Source organism: Glandiceps talaboti, chromosome 11 (assembly GCF_964340395.1).
Source record: "Glandiceps talaboti chromosome 11, keGlaTala1.1, whole genome shotgun sequence".
NCBI classification, from domain to species: domain Eukaryota; kingdom Metazoa; phylum Hemichordata; class Enteropneusta; family Spengelidae; genus Glandiceps; species Glandiceps talaboti.
In genome coordinates, this window is record NC_135559.1 from 19,609,299 (window position 1) to 19,622,580 (window position 13,282).

Sequence of the window (13,282 nt, forward strand, 5' to 3'; positions counted from 1 at the left end):
CCTGTGGCCATACATGTAATGAGGCATTGGCATATGTCGTATTTTACAGCGAATGGTGATTTATTGTCAGTTTAATGGCCCTTAAACTCTCTAAAAATGTCTAAATTATTTATTGTAAACGTATTTTAGCACTTCAACAGGTATGTGATAAAACCTTTACGGCCAAGATATTGTGACAATTGAATGGAAAATCAGTAATGCTTTGTCGAAAACGAGATACAGGATTCAACACAAATGGCCTATTTGAAGAATGATAACAAGCATTTGGATCAAAATTTCAAAACGTTATCGATTTCGATATTTTATATCTATGATGGCAATTGTAATTTTTAAAAAAAATGAAAATTGCCTTCTACAACAAGAACAATATGAAAAATATGATATAATAATATACACAGGTGCTAAATTTCATTATAATGTAAAGAATCTATGCTTTAATGTTTTTAATGTTACGATGAATGTTAAAGGAACAAACACCGAAAATGTAGGGTCAATATCTTTATTCTTAACAAAGTTACAACAATGTTTCTACAATAAAGAATTGGATGTAAAATAGCCCGGACAACAACCTTAAGATTAAATATTTCTTCCATACAATATTATATCATCAAAGGTCAATATCACTCTTATCACTATAATAAAAATAGTGTTTAGTAAGCATGTATAAGTGAATTCAAAACACAACAACTTTCGTTTAGCTAATATATGATAGATGCGTCAGCTGAAGGTCTTTGTCTTCTACTTTCAGTTATCACTTTTGTGGCGAGGACTTAATAATGAGATAATATAACATTGCATGTCTATTGCTGTCATTTAATAAAATCTACTAATCTACATGATCATAAACACATGTCGCTTGTTTTCGTTTGCTTTACTGCTTAGTCCAGTGATGAATAGTTAATTAAAATAAGCAAATTGTAATACAATGTTCACTGTGATAGACACAGGATGAGCAGTTTTTAAAATGCAGCAGGCATATTTTTAGGTCCACATTTTCCATGTTTCCATTAGGCCATAGTTATTACGACATTATGTTATTTATAAACACATTTGTAGCTGTAAACTTGCTTGGATATTCTATTTGAATACATACGAATACATACTCTTAAAGTTGTCGACTCAAATCTGGCATATAATTCATTCTGAGGAATGGTTCGATGATAAGGGAGCACAGACAAGTAAAGCCTTCTTACTTGTCTGTGGAGGGAGGAAATCTTTAACATGCATGCAATCAATTGTTCTAACAATGCTAGAATCGAAGACAATTGTACCGGGAGTCGGTCATTTGAGTTACCCCACAACCCTGTATGGAAATCGAGTGGTCTGGAGAAACTTACCCAACAACATTTTTTCTCCAAAATCCGAAATTACTTATTTTCGAACCATTTCCAAAAAATAAAAACAACTAACAAACAAAAACAACAAAAACAATATATATTTTAATTATATGTCATCCTTGAAAATTTCTGTAAAACCCAAATAATTCAAGTAAAACAAAATATTAATCTCAAATAAATGAAACCTTATTCGAATTAAATAACGTTAATGTGAAATACAAGTATGGATTCATCGAAAAATTAAACATAAATGGTTAAAATTAGTTTGTAACTGCGAAAAATACAGCCAGAATAAGAATAATACTTTTGGCCATAACGTCTTGCCATACCCTACCAGTCTTATCTATAGTAGTAAGTGCCGGGAGCTGAAAACATGGCATAATGTTAGAAAAGAGGATATTGATGACATATCAAACAATACTGTGAACAAATGCAACTCACGGCAAATTATAAAACAAATATTCGAATTTTAAGATATGCAAACCTTTCTATACCAACCTGTGCATGATGTCTATCAACTATGTGTATTATTATGTTTCTTATACAGGTCTTACTGGAATGAGTAATATGAATTATAGCCTACAAGTCAAAGCCCCAGCACATCAGAATCTCGAGGACAGTCTAATGACACTGATAAAGCCCATTCCTGATACAAATACAACGAATTGTGAATAGGGAGTGAAGAAAGCCATTTATATCACGGCGTTCAAACCATCATCAAACAGAGAAGCAGGACGACACTTACTTCCAGGCATCCGTGACCCTTCTAAATAGTGAGTCAATCTGTTAACAAAGACTGTTGCGTGTTGTCAACAATTTGAAGTACCAATTTCCGTTAGTTTTAGGAGCAAACGTCTCCCTTTATATTTTACCAGTACATGGTGGTGAAATTTCAACTGAAGAATTATAAACTACAAGGGTATGAATAAAAATATGAAAGTCAAGAAGATATTGCTGCAACTTTTTGTTTTGCTATGGGTCATCGTCATCGCATATTGGATAAGTGTACGTTCTTGTGATGGAACAAACACACAGTACAATAGCGATCGGTTCCCAATGTTAAAAGAGTCGATGTACAACGAAAAAGGCATGAGCCAGGTAACGACGCAGAAATACGGCACACGAAATATCAGTCAAAGAGGTGTAAATGTTATAATCGTCGCTGGAATGCGTACTGGTTCTTCTTTTGTGGGAGACTTCTTTCGTTCGAATCCAAACATTTTCTATTTATTCGAACCTTTATTAGGTTTCAAAGACATCGGAATATGGCCTCGTATTTCTGTGGACGGAGTGAACACGTTGGCCATGATGTATAACTGTGACTTCAGTGGCTATGCTAAACATTGGAACACATATTTCAATTGGCTCTTGCCAAAGTCGTTCGAACAGTACTGCCACCCTTTAGGCTATAGCAATGCTGGAAGTTGTTGTAAAAAGGCACAACACAGGGCTGCTAAAATAATTCGTCTGCTGGATGTCAGAGATCTTATTCCGTTAATGGAAAGTCCTGATATAAACCTAAAAGTCATCAACGTGGTCCGTGATCCAAGAGCAATGATGTCATCGTTGATGCCGATTTACTTCGCCAATTGGGGTAATGCCAGAAAACAGAATAACAAGATACGAGATGTTGGTGACCTAAACGAGTACCTAACTGATATCTTGAAACAGTACTGTGAACAGATGCACAGAAATTATATTTTACTAAATGCAAACACTTCATTGACACATGCTTGGAAAGAAAACTTTATAGTATTGCGCTTCGAAGATATTGTCCTGAATCCGAAGAAGTATACTGATATCATGTACTCTCATGTTGGAATCGATATTGACAAAAAAGTGTATGAATGGATCGACAATAACACAAATGCCACAGAGCACGAACATGGTGGTTTTGGAACAGCAAAGAAATCGTCAGCTGTGATCAACGATTGGCAGAATCGAATGACCTTTAACCTTGTGAAGAAGATCCAGAATTATGCTGTGTGTCGGGAATATATGAATCAACTTCAGTACAAGTTCATTGAGAATGTATATATGTTAAAGAATGGAAACATTCGTTTACCGAAAATCAAAAAATGGTAAAAACCCTTTAATGACTTCATAATTCGTGGATGTGAGAATCAAATCGTTTTGTTTTATTTTGATGTATTTGTTTTATATTAGCTTAATATCGTTCTGGGGTTAAAATTGTCCATAATGTACGGAATCTTCAGTAATAATTGGGGAGGGGGGAGGGGATCAGACCTAGGGTGTTCCGTAAAGTATGATGTTTCCCGTCTTGCTAAAAGGTAACCCCTCAATTTCCTACCTCTAAAACGTGACCCTCCCCTTGTTGAAATAATTTCAAAATATTGTTTTAAAAGGGCTGTCAGACATGAAAGAGAATGCTAGTCCAGAATCAATTGCTTAAAGTCTCCCTCGCAAGCTTCAAATTTCATATAGTTTCATATAATTAATCTTCTAATTAGAGGGTGAATGATTTATAAAAGCTTTAGCTCAGAATTTTGCATTCCAAAAATGTGTGTAGGAACAGAAATCTAATTAAGGGAGGCATTCCGTTTAAATCTGGTTAATTGATGAAATATTTATCTGGTTAATTGATCACGATGAAAGACAGTCAGCCTTTATAACAGGACGTTATCTAGGAAACTGTATTAGAGTCACTCAAGATATCATTAACTATACAAAATTAGGACGTGCCCTTATGGTAATAGACAAGGACAGTGTAGAATTGGCGTTTATCTCTAAATATTTGACTACATTTAACTTTGGTACACCCCTTGTTAATTTAGTTCACACTTTTTACAATATTCTTAGTAGTTTATTAGGTGGTGAAGTAGTGAATCCTTTGTCATCAGCTCTGTTCATTCTTTGTTTAAAATTTCGGTTTCAATAGATAGCTTAAAATGATCAAGGGTATCCAGATTTTGGGTGAGAAGGTTAGTAATTCTGCTTTTGGTTTATGACATTCTTCCTGGCAGATGGGAAATCTGTACTAAACCTCCTTTCTCTCCTCATGAGTGTTCAATTTTACTTCTATATCTGGTCTCTTTTTAACTCACTATAAAACAGAAGCAATGTGATTGGGCAAATGGCGACATAGACTAGAGGAGCCATTTGGTATATCAGCTGGCCACAATCTCCACAACCTCCTCTAAACATCGTAGGAATATTTTTCTCTTACAACTCAGAGCGTGCCTATTCTGAAAACTTTTCTGGTCGAGTTAATCATAGGTCAATGCAACATTGCTCAACCTTTGGAACTCTAGAGGGCTCACTTTGATGCAAATTATCAAAGCACTCATTATTCCAAAGTGTATCTATATATTTAACCTTATTCAGATCAAGACTACAAGAAAAGCGACATAAAGCATTAATGGATATATTCGCCGATTTATATGGACCTGTCCAGACAGCACTGGCAGTGATTTAAAAAAAATTAAGGGTGGAGGTTTTGATATGATAGACGCGTTTGCTTTGCATAAAGTTTTCAGAATTTCTCGGAGATACTTTTCAGGTGAAGCCGCACACCCATGGAAGTTAATTGCATGTTTCTTCATGAAACATATTGATGGACAATTTAATTTACGTTGTAACTATAGGGTTGGTGTATTACTGATTGTACATGTCTTACCAAGCTTTTACAAAGAAATGCTAGAATGTGGGAGTGAAATGACTTGGGATAATTCAGAAATTCCTGTTATCAAAAATGTTCTTTGACTATTTGTTTGCCCGCCTAGCCAGAAATGTTCTCTTTGCAAGATATAGCATTGGCGTTTGAGTACTGTTGCTAATGGCATAATGACAGGAGTTGACTATAATCATGGGTTTTCACAATCTGATTAAACTCTGATGTGGTGAAAGCGGCTAGATGACTTTAATTACCTTTATTTCCATCGTTTTGTATCGTTTGTTTTGTTCTGATTTTCAATGACTAAGCAATGGTAGTCACCCCCCCCCCCTCGAATAATTTTGATGATAGATATTGACATGTACGCATGGGTTTTTTTTGTATGTGTTCCATAATTATGAACAAACTCATATGTTTTATGCAAATAACATTTCACAAGGCAACTCATATTATAATGACCCTTCAAACTAACCATATGACACATATTTATAATAACAAGGAAATGCAATCTAAATACACCATTCAGTCGTGTACTGTTGGCTGAGGGCATAACATAAAAATAGTGAGTTATTCAGACTTTTGCATATGTATAATCCATATTTGTTTTCTATATACGGCCTTTATCTATAATTTACAATAATACCATCGATCAAGATAGGGTACTTGTATGAGTGTGTTGATCATTGTTATCATATACCTATAATCACGTCCCAATAAATTACTATGGAGAAATCACGAGCTCTACCCGGGCAGTAATTTTCCATATCACGGACCGACACACTTTACCCAAATAAAGTCAGGTGCTGGAATTTTGACAACTTTCTTTCCCGTTGTTATGCATGTTGCAAAACTTGTTGGCATCCTGTACTTGTATACTATCGTGGCGGCAGCCGACGATATTCAAATAGTAGCGCCACAAAATTGAACCCAACAGTATTCTATTTGGCGGTTATGGCGAAGTTAGAGATCAACTTGAATGCAAGGTCGATATTTTGTAACTTTGGAGTTCATGCTACATTTAAATGTAACTTGGTATTTGAATTAAATAATATAGAATTAATCTTTGCTTGGATGTGTCGTATTTTATCGGAAGAACATCCGAGGTCTAGCAGATAGACTATCAGACAAAGTGCTTGTAGCTGTATAATGTTAATGATATGTATTCCTGGCATTATTCGTCTACACTACACAATTCGACTAACGACATCAATACCCTATGTTATATTTATTGACCACTGGTACAAGGTCACAGTCAGGGGCCATTTTCCTTTGTCATGATTGTCTAGGTCTATATACTCTTGCTTGGGTGACATACATGGGAAAATACACTTACAGCACTCACGTTAGATAATTTGATACATGGATAATACACTACACTGTAGTTCTGAATTCATGATTTTTCCCCATGACCTTTTGATTGGTCAATCCCGTCATTAGTATCTGTCAGTCGAATTGTAACGTCCACGCCGGAGTAGTAGTATGTATGTATGTATGTATGTATGTATGTATGTATGTATGTATGTATGTATGTATGTATGGATGGATGTATGTATGTATGTATGTAAGTATGTATGTATGTATGTATGTATGTATGTATGTATGTATGTATGTATGTGTGTGTGTGTGTGTATGTATGTATGTATGTATGTATGTATGTATGTATGGTGTGTATAATTATGTATGTGTGTATATGCGTGGCAACGGTGTATGCTGGTTGACAGCCAGGTAATGTTTGTTGAGTCATGGAGGCATATCTCCGGCCCATAATTAATTAGTTGAACTTTTTAACCTGCATTGTACCAATGTAAATACATTGAATCCTAGCCTGTTGGCGGAAGTTACCGAGCATACTAGTCATAAAACAAAATTGCCCTTTTATTTCGACGCTGGTCGCATGCTTTATCAGTACCGCACTTCACCACACCAAAGCTGAGTGCACCGCAACCTAAGACAGCGAAGACTCGGATAAGGAAAAGATAAAAAGTTCTCCATTTTACTTTCATGACAGCGTTCTGGAGTTAGTAGGTGAGTATGTCACTTCCAGTCAGAGATGTTGTATGCATGGTTAGCAAAGTATGACTACGTGCGATTCGCGACTATAGTAAGCGGTTTGGCAAGTGGAGAGGGGTTTAACTAAAATAAGAACTCTGAACAACATGGGTGTAAATATCATACAGCGTACATTTACATTACTTTCTTGTTCCAAAATGATGATGTCACAGTCCTTGGAAATATGTCGTTGGAAATCTGGCGAGCAGTTATTGAAAGTTTTTTATAGTCTATAGTTATTTCATTTACGGCGTTGTATATGCAGGTGAGGCAATTCGGCAAAATTCAAAGCAAGCATGAACGGTATATCTTCTTTATCTCGACATGTTAAAGTCTACTTCAGTCAGATTTGTGAATTATGCGAGAAATAACAATCATTGTATCGATTTATGGCTTCGACCAATGTTACTTGCAATGTGTACAGACAATACAATAAATGACGTGAGAAGTATGAATATTCGCCGATTACTGTTTTTTTATACATTAAAAAAATAGGGAAGTAAAAAATGATAATTTATTTTCACCAGAAATACTGATTACGTATGCAAGTCCTTACGTGACAGGTCACGTCATGACATTATGCTGTTGTGGCGCTGGCTGTAATTATCATATATTCTTTCTGCACGGTGTAATAAAAAAGGTGAGAGTTTGACCGAATACCGGAATATCTATTACAGTAGCCATTTGTTCGGTCAACAATAGGATAGTCCTTAGAATGACTTAGGTCTTTTATTGCCGCTGTCACGATATAGTGCTTTTAAAACCAATTTGACTTAAGTACCTTCTCGTCTGACTGCGCTAGAGAGTAAGGGACGATCGCACAATATTGCTCACAAATGCGACATCAAACATTAATATATGATGTAAACTATGATGAAAACTGTAGCGGTCAACTACACCATTATGATCGAAGTAATGTAAAAAATATTATTGTAAACACATTAAAATAATACCGGAAACCCAGCACCATACTTCACATTAGAAGTAAATTTTTAGCAACTTATCAACATCTCAGTAGTAAATACAAAAGTTATCATTGAAGGAGTGAAAGTTATTTCCTTCGAAATTTGGATAGAAGTGTGAAAATGAAGTTAAGCCATCGCATTGCTGTCAGACGGCCTCCCCCTAAACGAACATAGTTCGCTTATTGAGCTTGTGTAATGTTGTTTGATCGTCCGTAACCTGTGCACCTGTCTAACATTCTCTCTTTGTTCAGTCCGTTTAGTGACCGCATTTCAGGTCAATAACCCGTACGGTAAGCGGACTGACACCAATCCCTTGAGAGGCTATACTAGTTACTGGAAAAGAAAGTTGACAATATCAAATGTTTCCTTACAAAAAAATAACATTCAAAGCATTTTTCTTTTAAATCTCCAAAGAAAATGGTGCCAGAGTACGTAGGTAATCTGTAAAATGACTCATCTTTATTGTTCATTGCACCACATACTATACACAGTGGAAGTCATACAGTGTACATGCTACTTGTATGATGTCGTCCACTTCCAGTAGTTAAACATCCCGGAATTGCACATTCATTTCAATATAGGATTATGGCGTAGAATGCTTGCCAAAATTCGCCTATGCTATACTGCAATGCGAAAATGACATACTGCAGTTACACAATGAAATACTGCAGTGCTTGGATGCCGTAGCCGGTTCGAGAATGTCATTATGACTTACTGACTTGAGGAGATACTGTAATGCAAACACTACATACTGCAGTTACAAAATGAAATACTACAATGCTTGGATGCCGTACAGCGGTTCGAGAATGTCATTATGATGTATTGACATATGATGAGATACTATAATACAAGTTTACCGTTTGCTATTAATAATGCACTTCCACGTGATGGTGCTACATGTTGATGTACGCACCCGTGCGAAAATTTTGCAATGATGAATTGAAGCTATGCCATTATTTAATGACAACATGCAATAATGCAGTCCTGTCGACTTGCGATGATGAGATAACATGACATGAGGTAACTATCCTATCCTCTCTAAAATATAATGCCTAGTGTATACTATATGGATGACTCGTTAAAATGTTGATTGGTGGGAATGGGTTTGGTGGCAAAATTTTGAATCCGGAAAAAATAAAGACATCACGTCATATTAAACTTAATGACGCATCAATCGTAGCTGGTACGATTGTTACATAACATATACTATTGTATTGTACAAGTAAAAATGCATTTTGACTTCATTTCAGAGTTCATAATGAAAACTACCAAATACCCTGAATGGAATGAATTAAGTATCACAAGTCAGTAGTTTGTCATTCATTATGACCTCATGACGTCACAGTATAGAACGGTCATACTCCAATATATCTAATAGACAAACGAATACACTATTTCCCATAATCTGAAAATGAATTATCGAAATGTGGGCGACACATTTTAGTAGCCATCATCATTTCTAACTTTAAACTCAACACGGGCATTTAGATCGATACCCTGAATTCCTGATCATGCAGAGTAAATAAGTTATCATAATAATATATTAGCAGTACGTGGATATTAAAGTGCTCATGGCCGAAGTCTTCTTTGGGCAGTAGCATTGTTTGTTTAGTACATTTAAACACTGGGGTAGTTCAGTAGTGCTATAGTCATTGGAGAATGTGTGTGTATGTGCGTGTGTGTATGTATGTGTATATGTATGTATGTATGTATGTATGTATGTATGTATGTATGTATGTATGTATGTAAACGACTTACAAAAAGGCAAAAACCGACAGACGGATTGCCTTTATATTTGACAGAACAATACTTTAGTTGTTTAGATGAAAATAATGGCATGCTTTTTTGTTTAAAGGACGTTAACTCGGTTGGAATTAATATTCTTTTGTATGTGCAGACGAAGGACTGAACATAACATGGTAATCTCTTCGAATTCAGTGATATGCAAATTAGGTATACAAATGTGACTTTTGATCAAAATGGTTTAATTCCAGAACAACCGGGCAGGTTGGGCTGAAATCTAGGGTGGAAAAAAAGGATGTATCTGGGATATCGATATGTACATGAAAAAGTATTTATGTCATGATGATCTCATATGTTAATATGCAAATTAGGCCTAACATCAAAAATTTGGTAAAAAATAAACGATATACTTGGTGAAAGGGGACAGAAATTTGGTTAGGATACTTCTAGAGGTGTTATATTTGCAGATATTTTTCAAAACATTGACACAAATGGCCCTAACAACCATGACAACGACCTTAGCAAAAGCAAATACCAGCAATTTGTTATCAATGTATGCACCAAGTTATGTGGTATTTTTGTTGCTTATCTTCTCAAATAATTAACTGATTTCAATTAAAAACTACATCAGTAAACTACATCAAATTTCAACTATAAACGAAAAACTATAACTATATGAAATTTGAAGTATGCATTCTTAAAATATAATCACATTACTGTAAATTTTTACTTTGTTATAATTTACAGTAATGTGATTATATTTTCAAAGTGGCTAGCAATCTGTATGAAATGTTGTCTTATTTCCTAGGATATGGCTAACAATTTTCAAAGATGGTTGCGTGGCTTTTGGGGCTTTAAGAGAAGTTACAGCTTTTGGGTGTTGTCCAATGATGAAGAGGTCAAGCAAACATACAAAGAGGCCGCAGCTAACGGGAAATTACGATCAAACAGAACCAAAGTGATGTTCCTTGGTGATAAAAGGGTTGGAAAAACGAGTTTAAAGCGTCTGATGATAGGGGAGGAATTTCGTGCTGATGAACCAAGCACAGAGGGTATTGAAACACATATGTGTCAACGTACAGACACAGATGCATCTTGGACAAAGTGCAAGAGTGAAAATCAAACTTCTTTCAAAGGAGAAACATCGTGGTATACAGCTGCAAATGTAACAGTGAAAAAGACATCTGCCAAAAGCAACACAGGAGAAAGGAACCATCAAGATAACACGAAAGTCAAAGTGTCGGCATGGTTGGACGTGCTTTACATCTTCAAATTTCTCCCCAGTATATTTCTGTTGTATCTCAGTAACGGATACACATTTGGTTTTGGTTTTTCACAATTGTTAATATACCTTGTCTTTTCTCTATTGAGTGGGGCAGACGTCATTACCAGTTATCGATATGGTACCCACATTGCCATACTGTTTGTTGTATATAATGAGGTGAGACCTGGTGTCATGGAAATGATCTCAACTGTCCTGATTTCACACGAGATTCCCTGTCTAGTTTTCTCGCCTTTCCTTAGTGTATTAATATTCAGACTGTTTTTTATCATGTTCGTGACCTTTGTGGGAATCTCTTTTGGTACCGGATTTCGATCTGGGATTGCGACTGGCCTTGGCTTGCTAACCCCACCACAGCAGCTGATATCTCTTGGAAACGTGGAGCTACCAACGGCTTATTCTGTAGACCTTCAATCAGCATATGATACTCTTATTTCCACCCTTGGTATGGTTGCTGGGGTGTTCGTGCACAGGCAAGGACATGTATTGCCCAATTCATGGCAGGTAGTGATACTTTTATTAAGCATTGTTCTCATTTTTGAAAATAGGATGCCCGACGTTAATGGGGCCAACACCCAGTTGTTTGTATCTGGTGCCCTTTTCTCTTTAGGGTTGATGTATGGTTGGCTGTTTGGAAGGAAGCAACATCTAACCCTTAGGTTTGGCTATTTCACTAAGAGGTTTGGAGGCTTTTTGATGGGGATTATACTCGGTTATATGGCTGGTTGGCAGTTCCAGTTACCTACAAGATCATTCCTTACTCTTGTATGTTTCTTGATTTCTTTCCTGGCCCATCCTATTCTTGATTTCTTTACATTTTGCAAAGTAAAAATGGATGACATTCCAATTGCTAGCCTCCGGAAGGCAATACGGCATATTGAAAGGTTTGGTAATTCCCGCACATGGTTAAGCCTTTGGGACTTTGCAGGTGACAGGGATTATTATTCAATGCATCAAGTATTCATTGCCAGTCATGCAGTTTATCTCGTTGTTTTCAATCTTGGAGAGGCAATGAAGGATAGAGGACGACAGCTACAGCGGATTCTGTTCTGGATGTTTTCAGTTGTCAACCATACCAAGGACAGCGACGCTGCCTTATTCTTAATTGGAACCCACAGAGATGAAGTGCCTCTTTCAAAACGGAAAGATCTAGTTAAATATTTCCAAGACAATCTTGTCGGCATACGTACAATATATAGTCGTTTGCATATCAACCCAAGTGACGAATCTGTTTTGTTTCAAATTGAAAACTCAATTCCGGCCGATAAGGATGTAATAAATCTAAGGCAATCTATCTCAGAGGCCATCGAAAATGCTGAATATATGGAGAAGGAGTTTCCATTGAAGTTTTTACATTTCTACGAGTTACTAAAAGATAAACGTAATAAGAGGTCCATAGAGAACAGAAACGTAATAGAATGTATTGGGAAATACGAGGACGTGAGATGTTATATGGAAAGCTTTGACCTTGATGAAGATGACTTTAAGGAAATGCTGATTTTCTTTCATAACGCTGGTGAAATTATCTATCAGCCAAATGATAATTTCTTGAAAGATTTCATCATCTTTGATCCTCAAATCATTGTGGATGTAATGAAATTCCTGACAACAATCCCAAGTCCAAGCAAACAACCACACAATTTAAAGTCGTTCTGGGCTTCCCTGGAGGCAAATCACATAATTCATGAAGCGCTCATAGATGACACGGCTAGGTCTACAGGGATGACAAAAGACTTCGTGACGTCGTTACTCCAGGCCTACGACATGATATATAAACTACCACAATCGTCAGGAAATGTTGAAGACCAGTACATTGTGCCCAGCTTATTGCGTGAGAACCCAAATTCCAACAATGAAGACACAGGCAAGAATGATGAGGTGTATTATTTTGACTTCCATGCATGTTTACCAGACACACTGTTTTTGCGTTTGCTGGCCCGATGTTTGACCCTCAAGGCAGGGGACACATCTCGGTATTACTCTAATATGGGGATGTTCAACTTTGAACGATACATCGATTATAAGCTTGAACTTTGCCATCATTTACCCGCGACACAGAATTTAATTAAAGTTACTCTAACGAAAGCCCCTGGCAAAAACTCGAAGGAATTTCTGAAGTGGTTGCTTGGACAACTAGAAATGATAAAACGGAGAGACTTCCAGAATCTTAAGTATGTCTTTGGGCGGCTATGTTTTTGGAAAGATCATGCAAATCCTGAGAAACTTCACATTATTCAGCTTGCCAGCCATGAAGAAGATTTGTGTGAAGAAT

General features: G+C 36.3%; 1 protein-coding gene across 1 annotated transcript; it reads left to right on the forward strand.

Moving 5' to 3' along the window:
* Window positions 1-2,645: 2,645 nt before the first annotated feature.
* LOC144442129 (carbohydrate sulfotransferase 3-like) lies at window positions 2,646-3,422 on the forward strand. The gene has a single exon (XM_078131398.1). It carries the CDS (start codon window positions 2,646-2,648, stop codon window positions 3,420-3,422), a length of 777 nt encoding a protein of 258 aa, XP_077987524.1.
* Window positions 3,423-13,282: the final 9,860 nt, after the last annotated feature.